General features: G+C 48.8%; 7 protein-coding genes across 7 annotated transcripts; 4 read left to right on the top strand and 3 right to left on the bottom strand.

Annotated features, from left to right (window-relative positions):
- Positions 1 to 153: 153 nt before the first annotated feature.
- Positions 154 to 2,844, top strand: F4812DRAFT_441415 (SIN1-domain-containing protein). Its single transcript, XM_047935237.1, has 2 exons — positions 154 to 426; positions 480 to 2,844. Exons 1-2 carry the CDS (start codon positions 404 to 406, stop codon positions 2,800 to 2,802), a joined length of 2,346 nt encoding a protein of 781 aa, XP_047786956.1. The 5' UTR covers positions 154 to 403; the 3' UTR covers positions 2,803 to 2,844.
- A 1,988-nt stretch (positions 2,845 to 4,832) lies between these two features.
- Positions 4,833 to 6,519, top strand: F4812DRAFT_441412 (uncharacterized protein). The gene is made up of 2 exons (XM_047935236.1): positions 4,833 to 5,312; positions 5,502 to 6,519. The coding sequence occupies exons 1-2, from the start codon at positions 5,262 to 5,264 to the stop codon at positions 6,066 to 6,068; spliced, it is 618 nt and encodes a 205-aa protein (XP_047786955.1). The 5' UTR covers positions 4,833 to 5,261; the 3' UTR covers positions 6,069 to 6,519.
- A 133-nt stretch (positions 6,520 to 6,652) lies between these two features.
- On the bottom strand, positions 6,653 to 8,644 carry F4812DRAFT_441408 (short chain dehydrogenase family protein). The gene is made up of 4 exons (XM_047935235.1): positions 8,312 to 8,644; positions 7,947 to 8,137; positions 7,446 to 7,778; positions 6,653 to 7,207 (listed from the first exon to the last, which is right to left on the bottom strand). The coding sequence occupies exons 1-4, from the start codon at positions 8,406 to 8,408 to the stop codon at positions 6,875 to 6,877; spliced, it is 954 nt and encodes a 317-aa protein (XP_047786954.1). The 5' UTR covers positions 8,409 to 8,644; the 3' UTR covers positions 6,653 to 6,874.
- Positions 8,645 to 8,743: 99 nt separating this feature from the next.
- Positions 8,744 to 11,555, bottom strand: F4812DRAFT_148822 (aspartate kinase). The gene is made up of 5 exons (XM_047929697.1): positions 10,911 to 11,555; positions 10,759 to 10,854; positions 10,514 to 10,688; positions 9,694 to 10,458; positions 8,744 to 9,599 (listed from the first exon to the last, which is right to left on the bottom strand). Exons 1-5 carry the CDS (start codon positions 11,304 to 11,306, stop codon positions 9,277 to 9,279), a joined length of 1,755 nt encoding a protein of 584 aa, XP_047786953.1. The 5' UTR covers positions 11,307 to 11,555; the 3' UTR covers positions 8,744 to 9,276.
- A 1,055-nt stretch (positions 11,556 to 12,610) lies between these two features.
- On the bottom strand, positions 12,611 to 14,805 carry F4812DRAFT_148820 (homoserine O-acetyltransferase). Its single transcript, XM_047929696.1, has 3 exons — positions 14,690 to 14,805; positions 14,253 to 14,637; positions 12,611 to 14,178 (listed from the first exon to the last, which is right to left on the bottom strand). The coding sequence occupies exons 1-3, from the start codon at positions 14,697 to 14,699 to the stop codon at positions 13,212 to 13,214; spliced, it is 1,362 nt and encodes a 453-aa protein (XP_047786952.1). The 5' UTR covers positions 14,700 to 14,805; the 3' UTR covers positions 12,611 to 13,211.
- Positions 14,806 to 15,428: 623 nt separating this feature from the next.
- F4812DRAFT_462348 (carbon-nitrogen hydrolase) lies at positions 15,429 to 16,814 on the top strand (the record flags this gene model as incomplete). The annotated part of the gene is made up of 8 exons (XM_047938029.1): positions 15,429 to 15,565; positions 15,623 to 15,693; positions 15,760 to 15,953; positions 16,009 to 16,109; positions 16,161 to 16,214; positions 16,277 to 16,595; positions 16,653 to 16,696; positions 16,763 to 16,814. 8 exons carry the CDS (start codon positions 15,429 to 15,431, stop codon positions 16,812 to 16,814), a joined length of 972 nt encoding a protein of 323 aa, XP_047786951.1.
- A 1,518-nt stretch (positions 16,815 to 18,332) lies between these two features.
- F4812DRAFT_441382 (putative o-acetylhomoserine sulfhydrylase) lies at positions 18,333 to 20,271 on the top strand. Its single transcript, XM_047935234.1, has 5 exons — positions 18,333 to 18,472; positions 18,551 to 18,820; positions 18,884 to 19,329; positions 19,422 to 19,578; positions 19,654 to 20,271. Exons 1-5 carry the CDS (start codon positions 18,418 to 18,420, stop codon positions 19,863 to 19,865), a joined length of 1,140 nt encoding a protein of 379 aa, XP_047786950.1. The 5' UTR covers positions 18,333 to 18,417; the 3' UTR covers positions 19,866 to 20,271.
- The last annotated feature ends 243 nt before the right edge of the window (positions 20,272 to 20,514 follow it).

Here is a 20,514-nt window from a genome sequence, read left to right as displayed (position 1 = left end):
TTCCTCATCAGTACCTAAAGTTTTACACTATTAGCGGCTGTGTAACCCCAGTCTTGTGTCAGCTAGCAGGTACATGGCTAGCAGTGCACGAACCAATTTGCGATATCAATGCCAAACCCTCCTGATGACCCTCCTCCCCACCCCCTGGTAAACCCCCGATAACACACCTGTGACACCTGTGACAACCTGTGGAAATGTGGGAGGCTGCTCAACTTCCCCATTCCTAAAACCATATAACAAAGACTACCGCGATTTCAATCATTGTCCCAGTTCTGTCGCAGACATCCATACACACATATCATATCGGCTTCGTAATAAATATTTAAACCTGGCATGATTGTCGCTCCACGAGAATGAATGCAATCGGCTTCTTCTCGTCAAGTAAGCTGGTCTACCGTTCAAGATGTCGTTGATACAAGTTGAAGAGTAGGCTATAGCCCCTCGTTATAATGCTTTGCTGACGTTGAATATGTATTCAGTTTGGTATCCTACCAATTACGAACAAGTTATCTCAACGAGGTTGCTGATGGCGTTGGCGAACGTCTCATTACCATTAACGACACTTTCCTAAACACCGCCCCTTTCAAAGCCGCTGGCTGGCGATCGAACCCGTCGCATATTAAGCGAACCCATTCCCCTCCGATACCTACAGCTATCGCCTCCGAATACTTCCAGGCTGCTCCGAGGTCTACGGGCCTTACACTTGAGGATGAAGCTGAAGAAGGGGGGATGCTGACTAGCGGCGGAGATACGTTGGGACCAGGAAGCGCTCTCAGGCGGCGCAGAGAAAGACGCCGAGAGCAGATGGATGAAGATGATAGTAGTGACTTGAGCGACGAGAGTGATGACGAGACAGACCAGAGGGCGGCACAGCAAATAAGATTTGCAAAGATGCCCCTCCGAAGTCGAGCTGGATCCTCGCCTATTCAATCGTCTAATCTGCGTCAAGCCACCAACATGTCATCTCCACAAGCCACCCCGGCACCTCGACGGGGATCGCAGCCTGCTTTAGAAACTGTTAGGGAACGGCCGCGGCGGGACACCGTTACCAGTAGCGAAATTTCGTCCGACAACGAGTTCGATGCTTCAGGTTATCATAAAAACAGAGAGATTGCGAGAACGAGAGCGGCTAGGTCACATTCCAGAACTACTCCGGAATCTGGGCAGAGCATCAGACGTCATGGAAGCCACTTACTTCCCGAAGAAGAGGAGAACTCTGATATGTCGGATACTTCTTCGGCATTTGCCGAAAGTGTTGATTCAACTTCTATTCTAGATGCAGTTGAGAATCCGGCAGTCGGTACTTCACCAGGTCAACAGGTAGTCGGCACAGTACCGAAACAATTACTACGGCAGTCTACAATCAGAAAGCTGGCGCCATCAGCGCAGCCACAGATGCTTCAAGCACTTCCACCCCCCCGACCTATGAGTACTATCAGGCCTCTCAGCATGGTTCCACCTCGTAGCTTACTCTCAGACGCATTTAAGGCGAAAAGAACCAAACCAGCTATGCCATTTGATGAGTTCGCATCTCTGTCGGGCCAGGGAGATCCTGATCCCCTTAGAATAAGAATATACGCGCCGTTCTCTAAAGACCCCGAGACACCCTTCGAGGTGCCCATAAGACGCAATATTCAGGAGGCGGATGGGACTTTCAGGCCGGTGACCGTTGCCGAGTTAATTGGCTTGAGTCTATGGAGGTATCACGCCGAAAAGCTCCAACCCCCTGTCCCTGCCGACAAGCTAAATGTAAATTGGTGGACCCTACGGATGGTTGAAGAAGGTGGCGAGGTTGATGATGATTTCGAGCCGCTGGATCGTAAAAAGCCGGTGAACTCGTTCACTACGGCAAATAACAGAGCAGCAAGGTCACGGGGTGCTTCCAAAGCCTACGATGAATTCGCCCTGGTGCAAGCTTCGGAGGCCGGCTTTGAGGAAAATCAGACCCAAACACCACAGTACAAACAGCAGGATGTAGCGGAGGACGTAAACGACGAAGAGGCAACCCCAAGGAATACGCCTCAGCCGCAAGTATCCCCGCAAGTCGCAGCACAACCGCGATTGAATCCTATCATTACCACAACCTATCGGGTAGATACCCTTCTAGCTGATAAGCCGCCTCCTCAGGCTGCTGCCCCGGCTGCGAGTAGAGGTCAACATAAACTGCTGAAGGTCCATATATTATCATCCAATACTGCTCCAGGGCAAATGGTGACTCTCGATGTTACTACAGATATGTACCTCGCCGAGGTTCTTGATCTTGTTTGCCGTAAGAGGCAACTCGATAAGAATACTCACGTACTCAAACTTCCCGATTCTGGCGCGGTAGTCCTCGTAGACCGTACTGTTTCGTCAATCGGCAACGTCGAGGATCTGGAACTTCACCGTCGTCGATTTGCAACAGATGGTCCGCTGACGATCGGTTCGCCTAGCAGTCCCTCCCCCAAGCCGCATGTGTGGAACGAGCTACCCCAGAAGGGAAAAAAGAAGTTCATGACAACGCATCCCCTTGCTCAGGAGAATACGATGCAAGATGAAGCCGGCAGTGGCGACGTCAAGTATAAAAAATACACGGTCTGGCGCAAGCAGGCGATACGATTTGTTGGCATGAACGAGCGAATACTCGTTATCGATGGCGAGTACGTATATATACACCCATCTTCTGGAGGCAAAGTAATCCGCGAAGGAGGGAAGACCACGACGGTCCACTTCAGTAACGTGATCGGATGCAGTGTTTCGCGCCGTCATCCAACCAATTTTAAAGTAAGTCAACACGGGTCCCTATTTATTCCCACAGTGTAGATGCTGAAACCTAGTCTAGCTCCTTGTGTACAAAGACACGGAGAGCAAAAGGTATGACTTCGAAGCTAGGAGTGCTCAAGAGGCAACAGAGATCGTGCGCGAACTTAAGAAGGGAATTTCCCCCTATAATAGGGACATTTAGGAAATGTCCTAAAGGGGAATTGCCTCGAATCGGGGACATCCAAGTCTAGCTCCGAGCAAGTAGCCCTCTGTCGGTGAGTTTTTAAGTCGAGCTTTTGATGATTCAACAACAACATCCGTCGTCCGATGTATTGGATACGTCTTGTCTTAACGAGATATCATACCCTATGCACTGATTATTTGTAAATCTTATTACAGCCTTGTAAAACTTAGGGCTATGTTAGTCTACGTAAGGTCGAGCGATCTGCAATAGGTTGCTGGCCATACAATACACATACTTAAAGAATAGCAATGGTATCTACTCTCTATATTTTGCTAAGCATGTAGTAAGGAATCAAATTTTCTCCCGGAATATTTCTACCCCTGTTCGGAGCACGCTTCTCTAATTAAACTTCTAGAATACCAGGTATGGTATCTACTTCATCTGTACTTAGGCACGCCTATATGTACTTCCATACCTAATTGATATCAAAAGACCCGTGGAATGAAATCACAAAATCTACCCAAATCGCCTCCCTTGCTTGTACGTCCTTGTCCCAGGCTTTTTCGAAATCACACCTGGAATCTACCCTGATTCTGATAGCAATTCAAGATGATATTACATTAGAAAAGCGTTGAAAGATGTACGCGAACTAGGTACGTGAAAATTATCATGGAGCTAACGAATTAACACCTTATATCTCTATATGATTTCTATTTCCTCGCGCCCCGGGATCTAATTGTAATTCATTCTACCACTGCCTCAAATGTGTGTATCTTTTTCAACCCCTGACTTACTTGATACCTAGCGCGTTCGTTTACCAATGGCAATTGCTGGCTCATGTCACGAGATTGTGGTTTTAGACAATGTTCGTGAGAGGTCCACCTCGCAAAGGCCGTACGCCGTGGGATGAGTAGCTACCTACCTATGTTAGAGGTAGATATTTAGAGTTAGAGATGAGCGTTATCGCCAGTCCATTTGCTGAGTTCATATGGTTTTATATTAGATGCTACCATTACAACAGTTGATGATGCAGATTGGGAGTTGAAACTTGGTACGCCAAAGGCCATCAACACATCACGACCGCCGCAAGGCTGAAGAAATTCAAGTTACCTTATAGTCAGTCCATCTTGTAGGTCAGATCTCGGAAGTAGACGACCTGACGTGTCAAGTAAAGTAGATTCGTACACTGCATCGGCCCGGTTTGTATGGTTGCACTTCAAGCTGAACCAGAGTAAGATTGGTCCAGCAGGCGACAGACTAACTGAGATTCATTACTTGGTAAAACATCCTATTTAGAGAGCAGGGATTCACTGGCTACCTAGATAGGTTATCGAAACCTGTTACCGGGGAAGGGATTCCTGGGGAACGGTTAACTGCCCCTATTCGACATGTCGCAAGTAGATGATTGCCAGTACTTATATTAGGTACCTGGTATGAGACGATGGCTTAGCAGACGGTAACACCTGGAACAAGTCAAAAAATACGCCTGTGGGCGTGTTACTACCTAGATCAAAGTAACTGGAAATCAAGCAAATAATCAGGTCTTAAGCGGGTAGCAAACGGATAAATTAGATGAAGCAACACTTGATCTGCGGGAGAGCGGGTGACGGCAGGGAGATATTACTAACAAAACTTCAAAATCAGGAGGGATCATACAGAGGGAAATAGGGGAAAGACACATATTTTTTTGTAGGAAAAGTACATACAAAAATACTTTGGATGGATGCTGATCTAGGATATCCTCATAGCAACCAAGTGGAATAAAATTGATCTAGATTGGCTTCATCAGATGCCTTCCAATTATAAATCTACCTAGGTAGGTACAACTACCTCCTACCTACAGGAAAATCCAATCAATTTCATATCTGCATTTACTTATTTGAAAATCGAATAACTATTCCCCTTTTAGGTTTAAGTACCCTGGGTTGCTGCGTGCCTGCCTGCCTAGATCACTCTCGAGACGCAACTGCTAGATATAAACGCATCTCTGCGGTGAATGACCCACGACTTCCTTCCTTCCCTCTTTCTACAAATTCACCCACCTTCCCTACTTATTTTAAATCACTTGGTAACAAAGTACTACAAACACGTCAATTCCATTTCCCGTGTTTTTGTTTTTCTCTCTCTCTCTTCCACCTTTTTTTTTCTTCTTTATCACCTCCATCATCCAAACTACCTAACCAACTGTTTCATTACACCTTCGACGTTCTAGATAAATATTCTTCGTCGATCATCGAGATCATTAGATCATTCTTACTTCTTACATCCCACAGCATCTAGCAAACCTAAACATTCTCCATAGTATCCTTCGAGTACTTTAGGTTAAACCGTCAAGATGCTGTTCCCCAAGCTTCTCCTTACCGCGGCTATGCTGGCCACCGGCCTGGTAAGTTATGCTAACTACTTAGTAACTACTGCCTAACCTGTTCTCCTTATTCCATCTTCGCAAGCGTTTGACATGCTACCTACCTTCACTTCCCCCCTCACTTCCCCCTTCATTTTCCCCTTCATTTTGTCTTAACCATCACCTTGACTTCGCATGTTCCGGACTGCTAACCTTATCGTCTCCTAATAGGCTGCAATCGGCGCTGATGTCAAGAAGGACGAGTCCTCTTGCACCTGCGAGGGTGTCACTGTCACCAAGACTGTTCCCCCCACTGAAACTACTGGTGAATCCTTTACTCCCACCGGTGGCTACCCCGGTTACCCCACGGGCACTCCCTCTACCGTTCTCGTCACTGCTACCCCTTCTTCTTCCGTGACCGGATCTGAGACTACTATCCCCATCATCGGCTCTGCCACCGAAACTCTCTCTATCTCGTCCACCGAGTCCACCGAGTCCACCGGAACTGGAACTACTCACACTGGAACTGGAACCGGCAGCATCACTGCTTCGGTCACTGAGACCACCAACACCGCGACCCACCTCACTAGCAGCGGTAGCATCACTGAGACCCATTCCTCTCACACCACCAGCGCGACTGCCAGCGAGTCCCATTCTCACTCGACCACTGAGCCCAGCGCTAGCCCCTCCGAGAGCGCCCCTCCCACCTCGGCTGCCGCTTCTCTGCCCATTGGCACCCTGGGCATGAGCGGTATCCTTGGCGGAGCAGTGCTCGTGGCGATGGTGAACTACATCTGAAGGGAAAGAAAAGACTGTCTGGCAGAGGCGCTTTAGCAACTGAGCAACAATGTTCTTATGATCTCACGCGTTCGATTCATTTCTGTGGATACACAACCATACTGGTGGTACTGCTTTTGCATGCATGGACGACGATGAGGCAGGTTTAATGATCAATGGAAGATGTATTCTAGGGCTCTTTTAAGTTGCATTTGCATACTCTCGCCTTTGTTATGAGCAGGCATACGTAAGAGGAGGAGGATTTTCCGATTTGGCAGAAATGATTCACAAGCATTGACTTTGAGAGTTTCTCATAGGACAGAAACATGTTTTACTCAAGCAATAGCTGCTTAATATTATGACGACTGGCAACCGAACTTTTTTTGGTGTGTTTTTCCTTACTATGTTGCACCTGTGATGATAGTTCTCTCTGACTAGTATTGCTCTTGCAAATACGATTTTTTGGTGCCACACTTCAAACTGGTTCCTTCGTTCATTAACAGATGGTGGCCTCAATGTTGCCGCCACAGTAGTTCTCAAGCTTATACTGACCTACCCTTCGTTCCTTAAATCCCACGTCGTATTCTGATGATGGGCTAAATATCGGTGCCTCAATAGTAAGTGTTGGTTCTGGTTATGTAATGGCTTTACTGATATTTGATATTTCTAGATGAACTTCGACATGTCTGTCCTATGTTTCTCTTCTTCTTCAACTATCACCGACTTATTACTCGACAATGCAGACTACACACACACACACATAAATACACGTAGTAAAAAGACATATATTCCAACATCAACATCACCCCCTGACTACCCAAGTCCTCCTACAACTTCGCTCCCTTCCTCCTCTCCGCCGCGCTATCCATCCTCACCCCCTCGTCACCCTGCTCGGCGACCGACAGGTCCGGCAAGACGGCGGGCATGATGCGTCTGGGGTGCGAACCCGGCACGACGGCGTACTTGGCGAAGTCGGTAACGCGGCCCCCCGCCTCGCTGCGCAGGAAGTCCTCGTCGAGCTCCAGCTTGCCGTTAACGGAGGCCGCGGGCGCGCGCAGGATCGCTAGCACGGCGTCCGAGAATATGGTCGCCCGGCGAAGGTCACGCGTCGAGGACGGGTTGGTATTGCTGCTTTGGCGCGTTGCGGCGGATTCGATGGCCTGCGAGGGGGTAGGTTAGGTTAGGTAGGGTTGGCTTTGGGGATTTCTTACGTAAGGGGGTTGCGTATAGGGGGGACTACGTGGTGTGGGACTGGACTGGATTGGTTCGGGGAGAAAGGGGATAGGATAGGTATCAGGCATGCATAAAGAAAGAAAGAGAGAGAGTATGTGTGAGAGAGAGAGTGTGAGTGAGCAAGTGAGGGTGAGGATAAGGATAAAAATAAGGAGCAAAACATACCACGGCAGGCCACAAGCTGGTAACAGCCATGTCCTTCAACCCCTGCCTGGCGAAGTCCATGGCGAGCCCGACGGTCAGCACGCTCATGCCGACCTTGCCCATGGCGTAGGCCGTCTTCCCGCGAAAGAACCGGGTGTAGATGGGCGGGCTGACGACGACGACGCGCCCGCGCCCGCGCCGCTTCAGGTGCGGCAGGCTCGCCTGGACCGCCGCGTACAGGCCCTCCGGGTTCACCCGCTGCAGCAGCTGGAACCGCTTTACCGGCGTGTCCTCGACCGACGCCCACCATATCGCGCCCGAGTTGTAGATTAGCACGTCTAGGCGGCCGTAGGTCTTTATATATCATATATATATATATGAATGTTAGTTGGAGTTGGTCAGGTATTTACTTGTATACCTTAGGTACCTAGGTATGGATTTGGTAGGGAAAAAAAGGGAAAGGGAAAGAGGGTGTGGGAGAATAGGAGAGAGTAGGGTAGGGTAGAGTAAGGGAATACTAACCTCGATGGTCCTGTCCACGAGCTTCTGCACGCTGCCGACGTCCCGCACGTCCACCGGTATGGCGGTCGCTTGGCCGCCGGCCTCGCGGATCTCCCGCTCGACGGTGCTGATGGTGGACTGTGGCGAGTTGGGGTCGGGCGGGAAGGGTACGACGCTCTGGGGGTCGCTTGTTGATTTAGCTGCGACGACGACTATAGACCGTACGTTAACGTATAGGTATTTACCTATAATTAGAAAAAAAAAATACAGTCTTCTCTTATAAGTTGTATCTATCTACCTACCTAACCTAGATATCTAACATAAGGTAGGTATCTAAGGTAGGCATGTAGGTGCATTTTGTTTTGTTTGAAAAGAGACGGGCTTACCAGCATATCCGTTCTTCGCCAAGTCCACGGCAATCTGCCTCCCTATCCCCCTCGACGCACCGATTACGAGCGCGACGTTGCCGTTGGTGTCTGCCATTATATTGTCCTAGGTAATCTTAGGTAGCTGAGGTACCTATCTAAGGCAGCTAGCTAATCACAGACCATTTAACGTATAACAAATTACTACTAGATCGATCAAATGAATTACTTCATTACACGAAAGAAATGAGGAAAAGGTCTGTATTACATATTGTTTTATTTTGGTTCATTTTGAACCGATCAGTAATCATTGCTAGATACCTCCTTTGACTTATGCAGAACTCCCCGGGTATATGATGAATATATAGTGGGTCTACGGGGGGGAGCCGAGGTTTCGGTGTATGGAACCCACCGGACAGCATACTTTCTGCTTACTTAAATATACTCTGGATTGACATGCCAATTAAACACGATATTGTACAAAACAGAACATAGCAAAAAGCGAGTAGCTATATGCGTTTAAAGGCTATGTACTCGAAGGTTCATTATGTCCAAATAGGGGTATTGCTTTTTCCTTGCCTGCCTCCTCCCACTCTCGGTCCTTCACTCGTATCCCCGAAAATTCCCAAAGCGGGAAATTCTCAAAACAACCCCCAAGCCTCTTGAGCCCCTCACCAAGGCTCCAACTACTATTTTGACCTTATATACAACCAAACTTGAGAGCCGAGGGCGCACGACATTCTTTTTCGAAAAGTCAAGTCAAGACAAGACAAGAAAAGCAGCTTGCCCCATAGTCTTGACTCTCTCCCTGGTAAATGTCTATCATCATCATCTAAGTGATATGCATAGTTACTAGGAGGTAGCTAAGCTAAGCTAGCCCGCTTTCCCAATATCTCTTCTGTCCTACTGCGGGTGCCTGCTCCAGCGAGCGACTTAATATAGCCACGGTCCTACTCGATCGTATCAGCTTCCCGTGTCTCTGTGTTTCACTTTCTCTCTCTATGCGTGTGTTTGTGTGTGTTTGTGTGTATCTGAAAGGGCAGCTCGTGCCGGGGGAGGGCAAGGGGCAAGTGAAGAGATACTAGGTAATCAAACAAACAAAAACCAAAAGAAAAAAAGGTCTTACCTGGGATGAACCGGTTTTCCTGTTCCCTGTGCGTCGGAATCTTGAGCACCTCGCTGTGTATCGCGTTCATCGCCGCGAGCGCGTTGTCCGCCTCTACCACGAGCGATATGTTGACTTTACTGGCCCCTTGGCTTATCAGGTAGATGTCGATCTGAGCAGAAGCCAACGCCGATAGGATCTCATCTAGAAGGAAGGATCTGTTAGAAATCTCTTATTTTATTTTTATACCTACCTCAGGTAGATTTCTAGATTGGGCGTTATTGACTAGGTTACTTACTAGACACGCCGACCATGTTGCGCATTTTGTGGCCGACTACCGTGACGATGGACATGTGCGAAGTGATAGCGACCTGGCCGAACCGCTCCAGCTCCTCCCGAAGCCTCAGCAACGCGCTCGGATCGCTGGGGGCCTGGACCGCAAGACTGACGTGCCTCTCGCTCGTAGCGACGAGATCTACGGGGATCTTGGTCCTCTCAAGACGATCAAATACCTGCGTGAGAAACCCTTGCGACTTGGTATTCCGGTTGCAAACAACGTTGATGAGGAGGATGTCGTCCTTAACTGTGACTGCGGTTGGTCTCCTGCGTTCTTGCTGTGCCCCGTGGTAGCCGTTTTCTAGCATGAAGCTCGATAAGGGTGCTATTACTCGAGGAGAGCCTTCTGAACCGTCGGATGATGCGCTGGCTGGACTGTTGGGGGCTGAACTATCCATCGACGGATATATGATAGTGCCATTTCCGGAAGGTTTGAACACATTCTTCAGACGTAACGGTATGCCGGCGTCCCGAATTTGATCCATCGTTAATGGATGGATAACCTCGCTTCCATAATACGTCAGCTCCGTTGCTTCTTCAGCTGTTACTGTAGATAGTAGCCGTGCCGAAGGTACCTTTCTCGGGTCTGCCGTAAATATGCCGTCGACTTCTTTCCAAATCTGCAGCTCTTCTGCTCCCACTGCTACCGCACACATGGCTGCGCAGAGGTCCGAGTATCCCCTGCCCACTGTTTGAAGCAACGAGTCCGGCATTATTCCGAAGAAACCTATCATCTTAGTATTTCGCAAAAGTCTCCCTAGGCACCTATAGAGTCTTCTTACCTGTCACAATAGGGATTGCGTTTCCGCATTCTCGAATTCTTCCGGCTATTTGGTCTGCTAATACGCGGTAAAGCCTGGGACCTAGCCTTTCGAATGCGGCTACCTGGTCGTTGATAGAGCTACCAAAAGCAGACGATATAATATTATCTAGGCATACAGCTTTCGCTGGTGTGCCCTGCATAAACCATGGTTATTTCTCTGAACTGACTGACTTTGATTGGCTTCTTAGCTTAAGGGGGGCTTACATTGCAGGACAGGCAAGCCGCAACAATCATGCACGCGAGCTTTTCTCCTAGAGAGATGACCCGATCTTTCGATCGCGCTGATAACTCTCCGATGATCTGAAATCGGTAAGTCAGTACGAATTACAACGTGATGCTTATCTGGCAACGCTAACCTGAGCGGCAAGTAGAAACTTCTTGAGACCCTCGCATTCATTCTGAACACCGTGGACCGTCTCCTCGTAAATCCGCGAATGCGCCGCAGTCCGTGCGTGAGAGCTCATAAATGCCTTCAGCACGGCCAGGTGGTTGTCCTTAATCAGGTCCACCAAGTCGATCAGCCGCTTCTGGGCGTCGAAACCCTCCTCTGCATATGTTATGCACTGAAGAAGCAGACTTGTCGTCCCGCTGGCTTTCAGAGTTCCGGAGAAGGCTGAGCAGACAACAATAAGATTGTGACCTGCGTTGTATTGGGGAATTATCTTGCAGCATATCGTGTCCAATAGCTTTCCCAGGCTGGTACCGCCATACTTCTGGACCAACCAAGGCTTTGTTTGCGTTACAGCCACCATGGTGATGGTGATGGTGAGTAAGCTTATGGCGCTTTACACGACGTTATCTCTGATACTTTGGAATAAGATATCAGTTATGATAAGTAAGAGCTGGTATAAGAACTAAGAAGAAGCGGCTTGCGTTGTCCTGGCCATACTTGAAGCTATCCGTCCTGGCTAACATTCGTTTTTATGTTTATGCTTCCCCTTCCCAACTGCCTCTATAGGCGTCAGCAGAGAGACCATAGGCCGTACATTACTCGAAATGGAAGGAGGGGGGATTGCGAAATAACAGCGGAGCACCAATTCACGCATTCAACCCAACCAGAGCTCCACGGGGTTGGGTATGTCGGGATGGGATGCGTTGCCGACAGTTCTTTTTGTGGAAAGGGGGGCTATAGAAGGGGAATAACGAGAACGGGTCCGGCGTGGGCCGACCAACAACAACTCGATAATCACACGGCGTCAGAATACCAAAGAGGAAAAAGGCGAACCGAAAAAAAGAATTAATAATCCCAAGCTAGGAGAGAAAAGAGAAAAATCGGGATTTTGGAATAGCCGGATGGGATCGTTCCCACGAGTAGGTAGGGTAGGGCTTTTGGCCTTTTGGGTATAGGTAATGCCAATTGCAAATACCTAACCTGTACCCGTACCACGCACGATGATGATGGGCTCCCCTTCCGACCGCCATCCCCTTGGACCCTCCCCTTACCTTACCTACCATAAACGGATACAACACAATCACCTATACACCTGGGGGAAAGGGGGGACACGATGATGGATACTTCGAAATGCACTCCCAAATCCCGGCCGGCATTTATGATAGGTGCCCTGCGTGATAGCTATGCACCGAGCAGATCCTCCTTTCCCAAAGGGGCGCACCCCTTTTTCCCGGACTATACTTGTTTCGGTCCTCGTGATGGGGCGCGGCGTTTGAAATCCTTACGAATTAGTGATGGATATTATTGATTTTTTTATAATTCTTTTTTCCTTTTCTTTCTTTGAATGCCTAGGCCGAGTATTAAAAAAAAACTTTTTTGATTCCTCGGAAGTGTCTCGCTTGTTTATTTGCTCGTTCGCTCCTATTGTCACGAGATGACGGGGGCAACGAGAGCGGGTGGGCTTCTTTTCTGGGTTATACACACGAAGCGAAGTAGTAGTAGTAATAGTATACGGCCGGGAACCGCCGGAAACGATTGCCACCCAGTCCCGTCGTATCTGAGCGGCCTACAATGACAGCCTCCTCCAGTTGTTCAGTTTTTATCAGTTTTCCTTCAACGGCTCGTTGCAACGTAGCGTAGTCTAAGCACCTTATTTTGCCCCGCGGGGGAAAGAGGAGGGAGGGGGGGAAGCGTTGTCATCATTTCAAATCTACTGCTGCATTATCCGTCTTACTTGCGTCTTTCATTCTCTCTCTCCCGGAGCTTACTTTTACTCCGTAGTAAGGGAGATGAAAAGAAACGAGGGGCGAGGGACTTCCGAGGTCCTCCAAGATACAAAAGGAGGATTTCGTCCCTTGGTCCGTTTCTGTGAAATGTCGTACAGAATGTTTGCCTCCCCGAGCCCGTCGTTCCACAACCCGCTGACCTGAGGATAGTAGCGTATGCTCTCTCTCCGTCAGCTTAAGAAAAAAAAAAAAATCTTCGTATTGTAATAGCGCGTGAGAAAAAAAAAAGTCCCCAGAGCTCTCCCCCGTAGCTAGTCCGTTCTCTTCCGTAGCATCATCATCGACCCATTTTATGCGGTGTTACTAAATCACTAATACGGTAAACATTTCAGCTGTAGTAAGTGCTTGGAATAATGACACCTTAGCGAGCAGCCAATCCCCCGAAAACTCCCCGGGGCCTATAATAATGATAATAAGAAACGCTTGATATACAATAACACTGTGAAGACACTGTACAAGGCCAATTCCCTGGCCACTCTCTACCAAGCCTCCACTTCGCCAGTCAAGCTGGCGCCGCCAGGTTGAGCTGTGTGCTCTGTGGAACAGCTAGTATCATCGTACGTAGAGTTGTAAAAGTGCGGAAAGTCACTCGTAAGTTTTCCTAAAATCAGCGTTCCAAGCTGTTCGAACTCGAGTAAGAACCCATCGTGCCCGTCCGCTGACTTGAGCATCGCAAGAGTAGCATCAGGGAGGCACGCCGCTAACCGCTCTTGTTGCTCGGGCAAGAATAACGCATCCGTCTCAACACTAACTACCAGGGCGCCAGGCGGTACAACAGATAGTACGGAGCGCAAGTCGCTATCGTAGTCAACAGAAGATGGAATTTCTTTATCAGCCGGTACTCTATTTACTGTCACGTCGTGCGCGTCCATTTTGTTGGTGATGTGCAGATAGCAGTTGGCATCGAACCGCTGAATAAACTTTTGCCCCTGATAGTGTAGGTACCCCTGAGCGGAAAAAGAGGGGTCCCGTCTTGCGGTCCAGCTCTTCCGCTCCGAGCGCTCCTTGCCGGTTGTCGGTGCCGCGCCTGTCGTTGTAACCGGAACATCTGTCCGCGGGAGGTCCAGATGAGGCTCTTGCACGGGCCGCGGCTTCTGCCGCTGTGGTTTGCGGCCGAATCGGGAGTCGAAGCTCATGCATGATCGGTAGGTAAGCATAGCCACCATACGCGCCGCGGCCAAACCGGCTGATGGCTGACCCCCAGGAAGCGGTTCGTAGTATCCATCGTCGAACTTAGGGTCAGAATAAATGCATTGGCGCTGCGTCTCAGCCCATGAAATCCCCCAGGCGCTGTGGTCTGCTGCAGTTGCGATCGGTATAATGCTCTTAACGTAACCAGGCGCGGTGCAGAGGGGCCATTCGAGAGTCGTCATTCCGCCCATCGAACCTCCTATTACGGCCGCTACGGAGCGCACCCCTAGAGCGTCAAGAACATACTTATGTGCCCTGTCCGGATAGAAAGTGTATTAGCACTTAATTAGAACGAGGGAGATCACTACAATAAAAGGATTTTAACCTACCGAACATCGTCACGAACGGTTGTTTGCGGGAATTCGCTAGCGTATCTCCTTCCCGTCTGAGGGTTGATAGTCAGTGGTGATGCGCTACCGTAGGGTGATCCGAGTACGTTGGCGCAAAAGATAAAAAAGTGCGCCGGATCAAACGCCTTGTTACGTCCAAGAAGGGGGCTCCACCAGTCACTAATATCGCTGCTGCCAGTCAAAGCATGACAGATCACTAGGACATTGTCCGCAGTGTCGTTGAGTCGACCCCATGTCTTGTAAGCAATGGGACAAGATTCCAATACATCACCAGAGTCAAGTGTGAACTCCGGTATCACGGCAAACTTCTGCCCCTGAATAAGACCGGCGTAGAAGTTCTGAGGATTTGGGTTGTGATCTAGAACTGCGATGCATGTTAGAAACCTTTCCCAGTAGTCCGGATGTGGTCCACTTACGAGTTGCCATATCGAATGCAAGATTGTGCTTGTAGTTTAGCAAGATAGGTAGGTTCAACAACGAGAACAAACTGAGCGTCTTTGAGCAATAGAGAGACGATCCTGGCGCCACATTCGTAGCTATGTATGGCTGTTATGGCCATATTAACAGTACATTGTTCCGCGTACACCCGGGACTGTCAGGGTTCCAAGGAGCTGGGGAACAAACTGCATACGCCATATGCTACCCCCCACAAAGACCGTTGCAATGGAAGATCATCTTGGATCTTCCAAACAGAAACATACAAGTACCTACGTATCTTGGTCCATTAATCCGGTATTCGGCCTGATGTCTAGCCCAGCTAGCGTACCGGGATTTGGTACTTCGGGATCTGCGTCGTGCTGCAGAGTAGTATGCGCCGTCGCACCGCATATACTGTGCCTCTCGGCCCCACAATCTGCGACACGCCCTATTGATCAAACCCCATCATGCTGCGATGAACGCTACCCATTGACTGACCATTATCAGAGCTTATGACCGTCACAATGCCTCAAATTGGTATCGCAGGCCAAGAACGGGAATCGATTAATACCGTCGATCCGGCACCTTCCGCCTTATTTAATGTGCCTGTATTTGATAGAATTAAAATTGCGTTGCGTGTTTGTCCCTAACCCCGATAGAGAGGCCTGCGAGGCATATAGCGCTAAAGTTTCAAAGTTGGCATACGACTGATTTAGCTCACACATCACTGCGGACAACATGGCTGCGGCTCGGATCGTGAAAGTGGCCGCGGTTCAGGCGGCGCCAGTCTCCTTCGACCTCGAAAAAAGTCTAGAAAAACTAACAAAAATAGTCGGTGAAGCAGCTGGAGCCGGAGCGGACCTTATCGTGTTTCCGTAAGCAGGCGCTGCATACTCGACCAACAACATGATTTATTAACGGCGGTCATGCAGTGAGGCTTTCTTATCCGCGTATCCATGGCTATATGCCTTTGATGCCACGATTGGCGCTCGGGAGCAGCGTGGTGAGAAGAGCCTTCCCCTTTTCCTTTACGATAGGAGGGGCAAGTTACAGGGCTGACCTCGATTAGGAAGAGAGTGGTACGCAAAGTACTACCATTCAGCTGTTGCTGTGCCTTCCCCGGCCGTTGACACGATATCGAAAGCGGCAAAAGCCCACAAGGTCTATATCCAGGTCGGCATCATTGAGAAAGACGGGGGCACGCTATACTGTACTGCTTTGTTGGTTGGCCGAGATGGGTCGGTGCTATTGAAGCATCGTAAGGTGAGTGTATCAGATCCTTTGGAAAATCTTTTCGCGGAAACTAAACGCAAATAAGTTGATACCTACTGCTGCAGAGCGTCTGGTGTGGGGACGAGGTGCAGGTGATGGTCTTGAAGTTGTACAGACTGATATTGGCAAAATTGGCACGCTGATATGGTGAGTTGCTATGTCGCGATATGAATTTCGAAGTTATTGACGGAAGCTCAGTTGGGAGAATTACATGCCCGCAGCGCGGTTGGCTCTCTATCAGCAAGGCGTCGAGTAAGTCAGACGACATGGCCAGAAAGAGCATAACCCAAGTTTGCTAAGCAGTTTTTCGATAGAATCTACATCGCGCCTAACGCGGATGATCTACCATCGTGGATCGCATCTATGCAGCATATCGCTAAAGAAGGACGCTGCTTCGTTGTCTCAGTAAATTCGGTGGTTAAAGTTTCGGACTTTCCACAAGACTATCCACCGTTTACTGCTGAGCACCATGGCACGAAGCCAGACGGTTCAAAATGGGAGCCTGAAGATATTGTGAATCACGGCGGATCCTTTATCGTAGGACCTCTAGGAATTCCCGTAACCGAGCCGGTATGGGATAAAGAAGAGATTATCTACGCCGATTTGAAGATGCCGGAAATAACAGAGTCAAGGGTGAGTAACTTTAACCGAATGAAGTTTCGCCACGACACGCTAACAACCTATATTTAGCTTGACTTCGATCCGGTTGGCAGCTATGCCCGTCCAGATGTGTTGTAAGTTTCCAGCCGAAGCTGAAATTCCCATAAAGAACACAAGGCGTGGTGACTAACGCCTTATAGCACCTTGACCGTGAATACAAAACCCGGAACCAACGTGAGCTTTATCAAATAACCGAAAGGGATGGGTTGGGCCATGGCGAATCCGAGATTCGGTGTTGTTCAATCAATTTGGGAAACACTCGGGTTGATAAGGTGCGTGTTCGAGGACTCCAGTCTGGACTTTCATCTACATAGGTTGTTACGTGGAGTATATCCATGAATAGAGCAAACCTGGTTCGTACCCGTAGAACGACCCGCACTAGTGACTCCCTCGAGAAGGATTGATATCCCTCACATGTGTAACCTATCATCTTGTAAAATGATCCCGAGCACGTGGGACTTGTCCAATGGCCGAGTGGCTCAAGTTGTTGAGGCTCCTCGGAGTACTCTTTGTCTCAGACACCAAGGGTCCGAAATCTCGGGTCGCCCCTGGCATCCGTAATATATGTATGTATGTGTGTATGTGTGTGGCATCGGTGGCGGTGGTCAGCAATCACCGGTCATCTGTTTTTTTTTCTTTGCCCCTTCAGCGGCTGCTCGTACGGAAAGCGTGAACATGCGGGGGATGCCGTGCCTCACATCATGTATGCTACCTATTCACTAATCGCGTATCGGGAATCGCGTATCGTTATTACCATGTAGGTGTTGACTGGGGGAAGACTATCTGGGATTATCGGGGATTACCAGGAATTATCTGGGATTGTGTGATGTATAATGTATAAGGTATAATGTATACTAGGTATATGGTACCTAATACCTGTCATATACAAAGTCATATATAGTGCGTTTAATGCATGGAGACGTTCCAAGGTTCTCCATGACCACGGGAACCCCTGTGATTGCGGTAGTGGTGGGTCTTTCCATCATACGACGACGACTAAGGAAGCTTCGGGCTTTGCTTGTGTTGCATTGCAGTCTGGCAATAACGAACGGCAAACGGTATTGAATGGAAACTAGTACTTACCTAAGCTTATCTGGCGTAGGTACCTCTAGCTGGAGAGGAATTTGCAGGATGGAGGGGGAGTTAGGTACTTCTGAGGTATTGGATGTATGTAATCGACTATAATTTCGACGCCTTGTACGCCTTGCACCTTCTCTACAACGATCATACATTTAAAATCCCAGGGCCTCGAGTTTCAAAACGAATCTTGTCAAATACATCAACTTGCTCGGCACCTTGTAAGCACCATCTAATCATAATTTCATATTAACAGCAGTGTTATATTCGACTTCAAGATGTCTCCTCCGGGATCCATTAGCAATTTAGACTGGTATGTTGCTATGAACCCCCAATGAAAAGAATAAAGAAAAAAAAACAAGAACACTCCTTTAACGAGAGAAAAAAAAAACAGGGAACCCAGCTTCGACACAATTGCTGTTCATGGAGGACAGGAGCCGGATCCAATCAACGGTGCAAGAGCTGTGCCCCTTTACCAGACTGCAGCCTATAACTTTTCCGATGCTGCTGATGGAGCAAGCAAGTTCGCCTGGTCTCGAGACGGATATGTCTATACTCGTATGGGTAATCCCACCAACACGGTTTTCGAGAACCGAATGGCCATGCTAGAAGGCGGTGTTGGAGCGGTAGCTACTGCATCTGGCCACGCTGCCCAAGTAAGTTACATGTGCTAACTTTTTAGTTATTACCGTACTATACTAACAGGTGAATCCAGTTCATGGCCTTAACCCAATGCTGCGAGCCTGGCCACAATTTTCTCAGCACTAGTTGGTGTAAGTTCTCAAGTGGCAAATAGTAGACGATTAGGTATAATTGGCCAAGTAAACATACTAATTTTCCCATCACTATAGTATATGGTGGTACTTTCAACCAATTCCGCGTTTATTTGAGCAAGTTCAAGATCGACGTCAAGTGGGTGGTTGGAAACGACCCGGCAAAATTTGACGAAGCTGTTGATGAGAACACGCGGGCTATTTACATTGAGACGATCAGCAACCCGAAGCACAGCGTTCCGGATATTGCAGCACTTGCCGCGGTAGCTCACAAGCATGGAATCCCCTTAATTGTTGACAACACTTTTGGTATGGGCGGGTACCTATGCCAACCTATCAAGCTTGGAGGTATGTAAACCATACATCTATAACTTGCTCCAAAAGAATCCGTAAGCTAACACAATTCCTTAGCTGATATTGTCACACACTCTGCTACCAAATGGATTGGTGGTCACGGAACCAGCATGGGAGGTATCGTGATCGATGGTGGACACTTCGACTGGAGCGCGTCAGGAAAGTTCCCTGGCTTCACGGAGCCCGCGGAAGGTTATCACGGTATGCGATTTTGGGAGACGTACGGAAAGAAGGCACTGTCAGCGAAAGTGCGAATGGATAGCATGAGAGATCTTGGCCCTTGCATGAGCCCTTTCAATGCATGGCTATTCCTGCAGGGACTAGAAACGCTTCCCCTTCGTGGCCAGAGGACAGTCGAAAACACACAAAAACTCGCAGAATGGCTCGAAAGCCATCCCTGTGTCAACTGGGTGTTGTACCCAGGCCTGAAGTCACATCCCGACTACGAGTTGGCAAAGAAGGTTATGCCGAAGGGAGCTGGTGGTGTCCTGACTTTCGGCGTGGTACGTACTCCCCCCTTTTCTCTGTGTAACCTCTGAATGTTTCCACCACGAGGCATTTTGAGATATGCGATATAAGCTAACGATAGTTATAGGCTGGAAAAGTCGAGCAAGTTCGTGCCGTGGTTGACAATCTCAAGATGGCTAGTCATTTGGCCAATGTTGGAGATTGCAAGACCCTCATCATTCACCCCTGGGTAACTACACACCAGCAGATGCCCGATGAAGAGAAGATTAAGGGCGGTGTTACACGTATGTGTGCCCAAGTTTTCACATCCATCCTCAACATTTAAGGACTATTACTGACTTAATAATCTTAATGAACAGCCGACCTTTTACGTGTGAGTCTAGGTATTGAAGACTTTGAAGACATCAAGCGCGATTTCGAGCAAGCATTCAAGGCTGCCGGCCTCGAGAAGGCAGATAAGAGCGGCGTAGATCCGTTCCAGACAGCTATGAATCTTGTCAGCGGAGGATTCATGGGCAAGCTATCCACGGGTCCACCGCGTCCCGGTACGGACGGAACCATACAATCATGAGGAACTGCATTGTATGAAAAAAGTGAGAACTCTGGGCTAGGTGTAAGGTGTCGGTGTAGGAGTTGCCGACGGGCAGGATAAGGAAGTTCCATTTTCATTAACGGGGAGCACATTGGGCATTAATTAATTACTTTGCTATTGCATACTGGGATGATTTCCTTGAGGAGGGTTTTTTCCCATGTGGTACATCTGGGCATGTATCTAAACGATCGATTTCGATGAATTCCCCTCCATGAAACACATTTGCATTTATTAAACATGCCTTTAGCCGTGTCTCGGGTACAAGTGGGGGACATCCCGAAACCGAGGTCAATTACTAAGTTGGCGGGTGCCCATCAGTCTTAGGTACCTAGGTACGTATGTATACCTAAGGTATTCAGCACATCTTATAACAACAATCTCCAACTGCTTCATCTCATTTTCTTGTTTTCTCGTTTCTTTCATCACATCTGATCTCACATATAATCTATCCGCAATCCTAACTTCAAGACCGGTAATCTGACTGATCATTATGGGTGGTCATATTGATTTGTACCTTGACATCGGTAATTCTCAGGGGGGGGGGGGGGGGGGGGGGGGGGGGGGGGGGGGGGGGGGGGGGCGGGGGGGGGGGGGGGGGGGGGGGGGGGGGGGGGGGGGGGGGGGGGGG

Source organism: Daldinia caldariorum (genome assembly GCF_022478825.1).
Source record: "Daldinia caldariorum strain CBS 122874 unplaced genomic scaffold F4812scaffold_18, whole genome shotgun sequence".
Classification (NCBI taxonomy): domain Eukaryota; kingdom Fungi; phylum Ascomycota; class Sordariomycetes; order Xylariales; family Hypoxylaceae; genus Daldinia; species Daldinia caldariorum.
This window is presented reverse-complemented; position numbering and strand designations above follow the sequence as displayed.

Coding starts and splice junctions, on each gene's coding strand:
- F4812DRAFT_441415 (XM_047935237.1), top strand. CDS start 404: ATGTCGTTGATACAAGTTGAAGA. Junction 427..479: donor TCGTTGATACAAGTTGAAGA/GTAGGCTATAGC, acceptor ATATGTATTCAG/TTTGGTATCCTACCAATTAC.
- F4812DRAFT_441412 (XM_047935236.1), top strand. CDS start 5,262: ATGCTGTTCCCCAAGCTTCTCCTTACCGCGGCTATGCTGGCCACCGGC. Junction 5,313..5,501: donor CTATGCTGGCCACCGGCCTG/GTAAGTTATGCT, acceptor GTCTCCTAATAG/GCTGCAATCGGCGCTGATGT.
- F4812DRAFT_441408 (XM_047935235.1), bottom strand. CDS start 8,408: ATGGCAGACACCAACGGCAACGTCGCGCTCGTAATCGGTGCGTCGAGG. Junction 8,138..8,311: donor GGCGAAGAACGGATATGCTG/GTAAGCCCGTCT, acceptor TACGGTCTATAG/TCGTCGTCGCAGCTAAATCA. Junction 7,779..7,946: donor TCGTGGACAGGACCATCGAG/GTTAGTATTCCC, acceptor TGATATATAAAG/ACCTACGGCCGCCTAGACGT.
- F4812DRAFT_148822 (XM_047929697.1), bottom strand. CDS start 11,306: ATGGTGGCTGTAACGCAAACAAAGCCTTGGTTGGTCCAGAAGTATGGC. Junction 10,855..10,910: donor AGTTTCTACTTGCCGCTCAG/GTTAGCGTTGCC, acceptor TACCGATTTCAG/ATCATCGGAGAGTTATCAGC. Junction 9,600..9,693: donor CAACATGGTCGGCGTGTCTA/GTAAGTAACCTA, acceptor CCTTCCTTCTAG/ATGAGATCCTATCGGCGTTG.
- F4812DRAFT_148820 (XM_047929696.1), bottom strand. Junction 14,179..14,252: donor ACCGTTCGTGACGATGTTCG/GTAGGTTAAAAT, acceptor CTATCCGGACAG/GGCACATAAGTATGTTCTTG.
- F4812DRAFT_441382 (XM_047935234.1), top strand. CDS start 18,418: ATGGCCTTAACCCAATGCTGCGAGCCTGGCCACAATTTTCTCAGCACT. Junction 18,821..18,883: donor CCAACCTATCAAGCTTGGAG/GTATGTAAACCA, acceptor ACAATTCCTTAG/CTGATATTGTCACACACTCT. Junction 19,579..19,653: donor GATTAAGGGCGGTGTTACAC/GTATGTGTGCCC, acceptor CTTAATGAACAG/CCGACCTTTTACGTGTGAGT.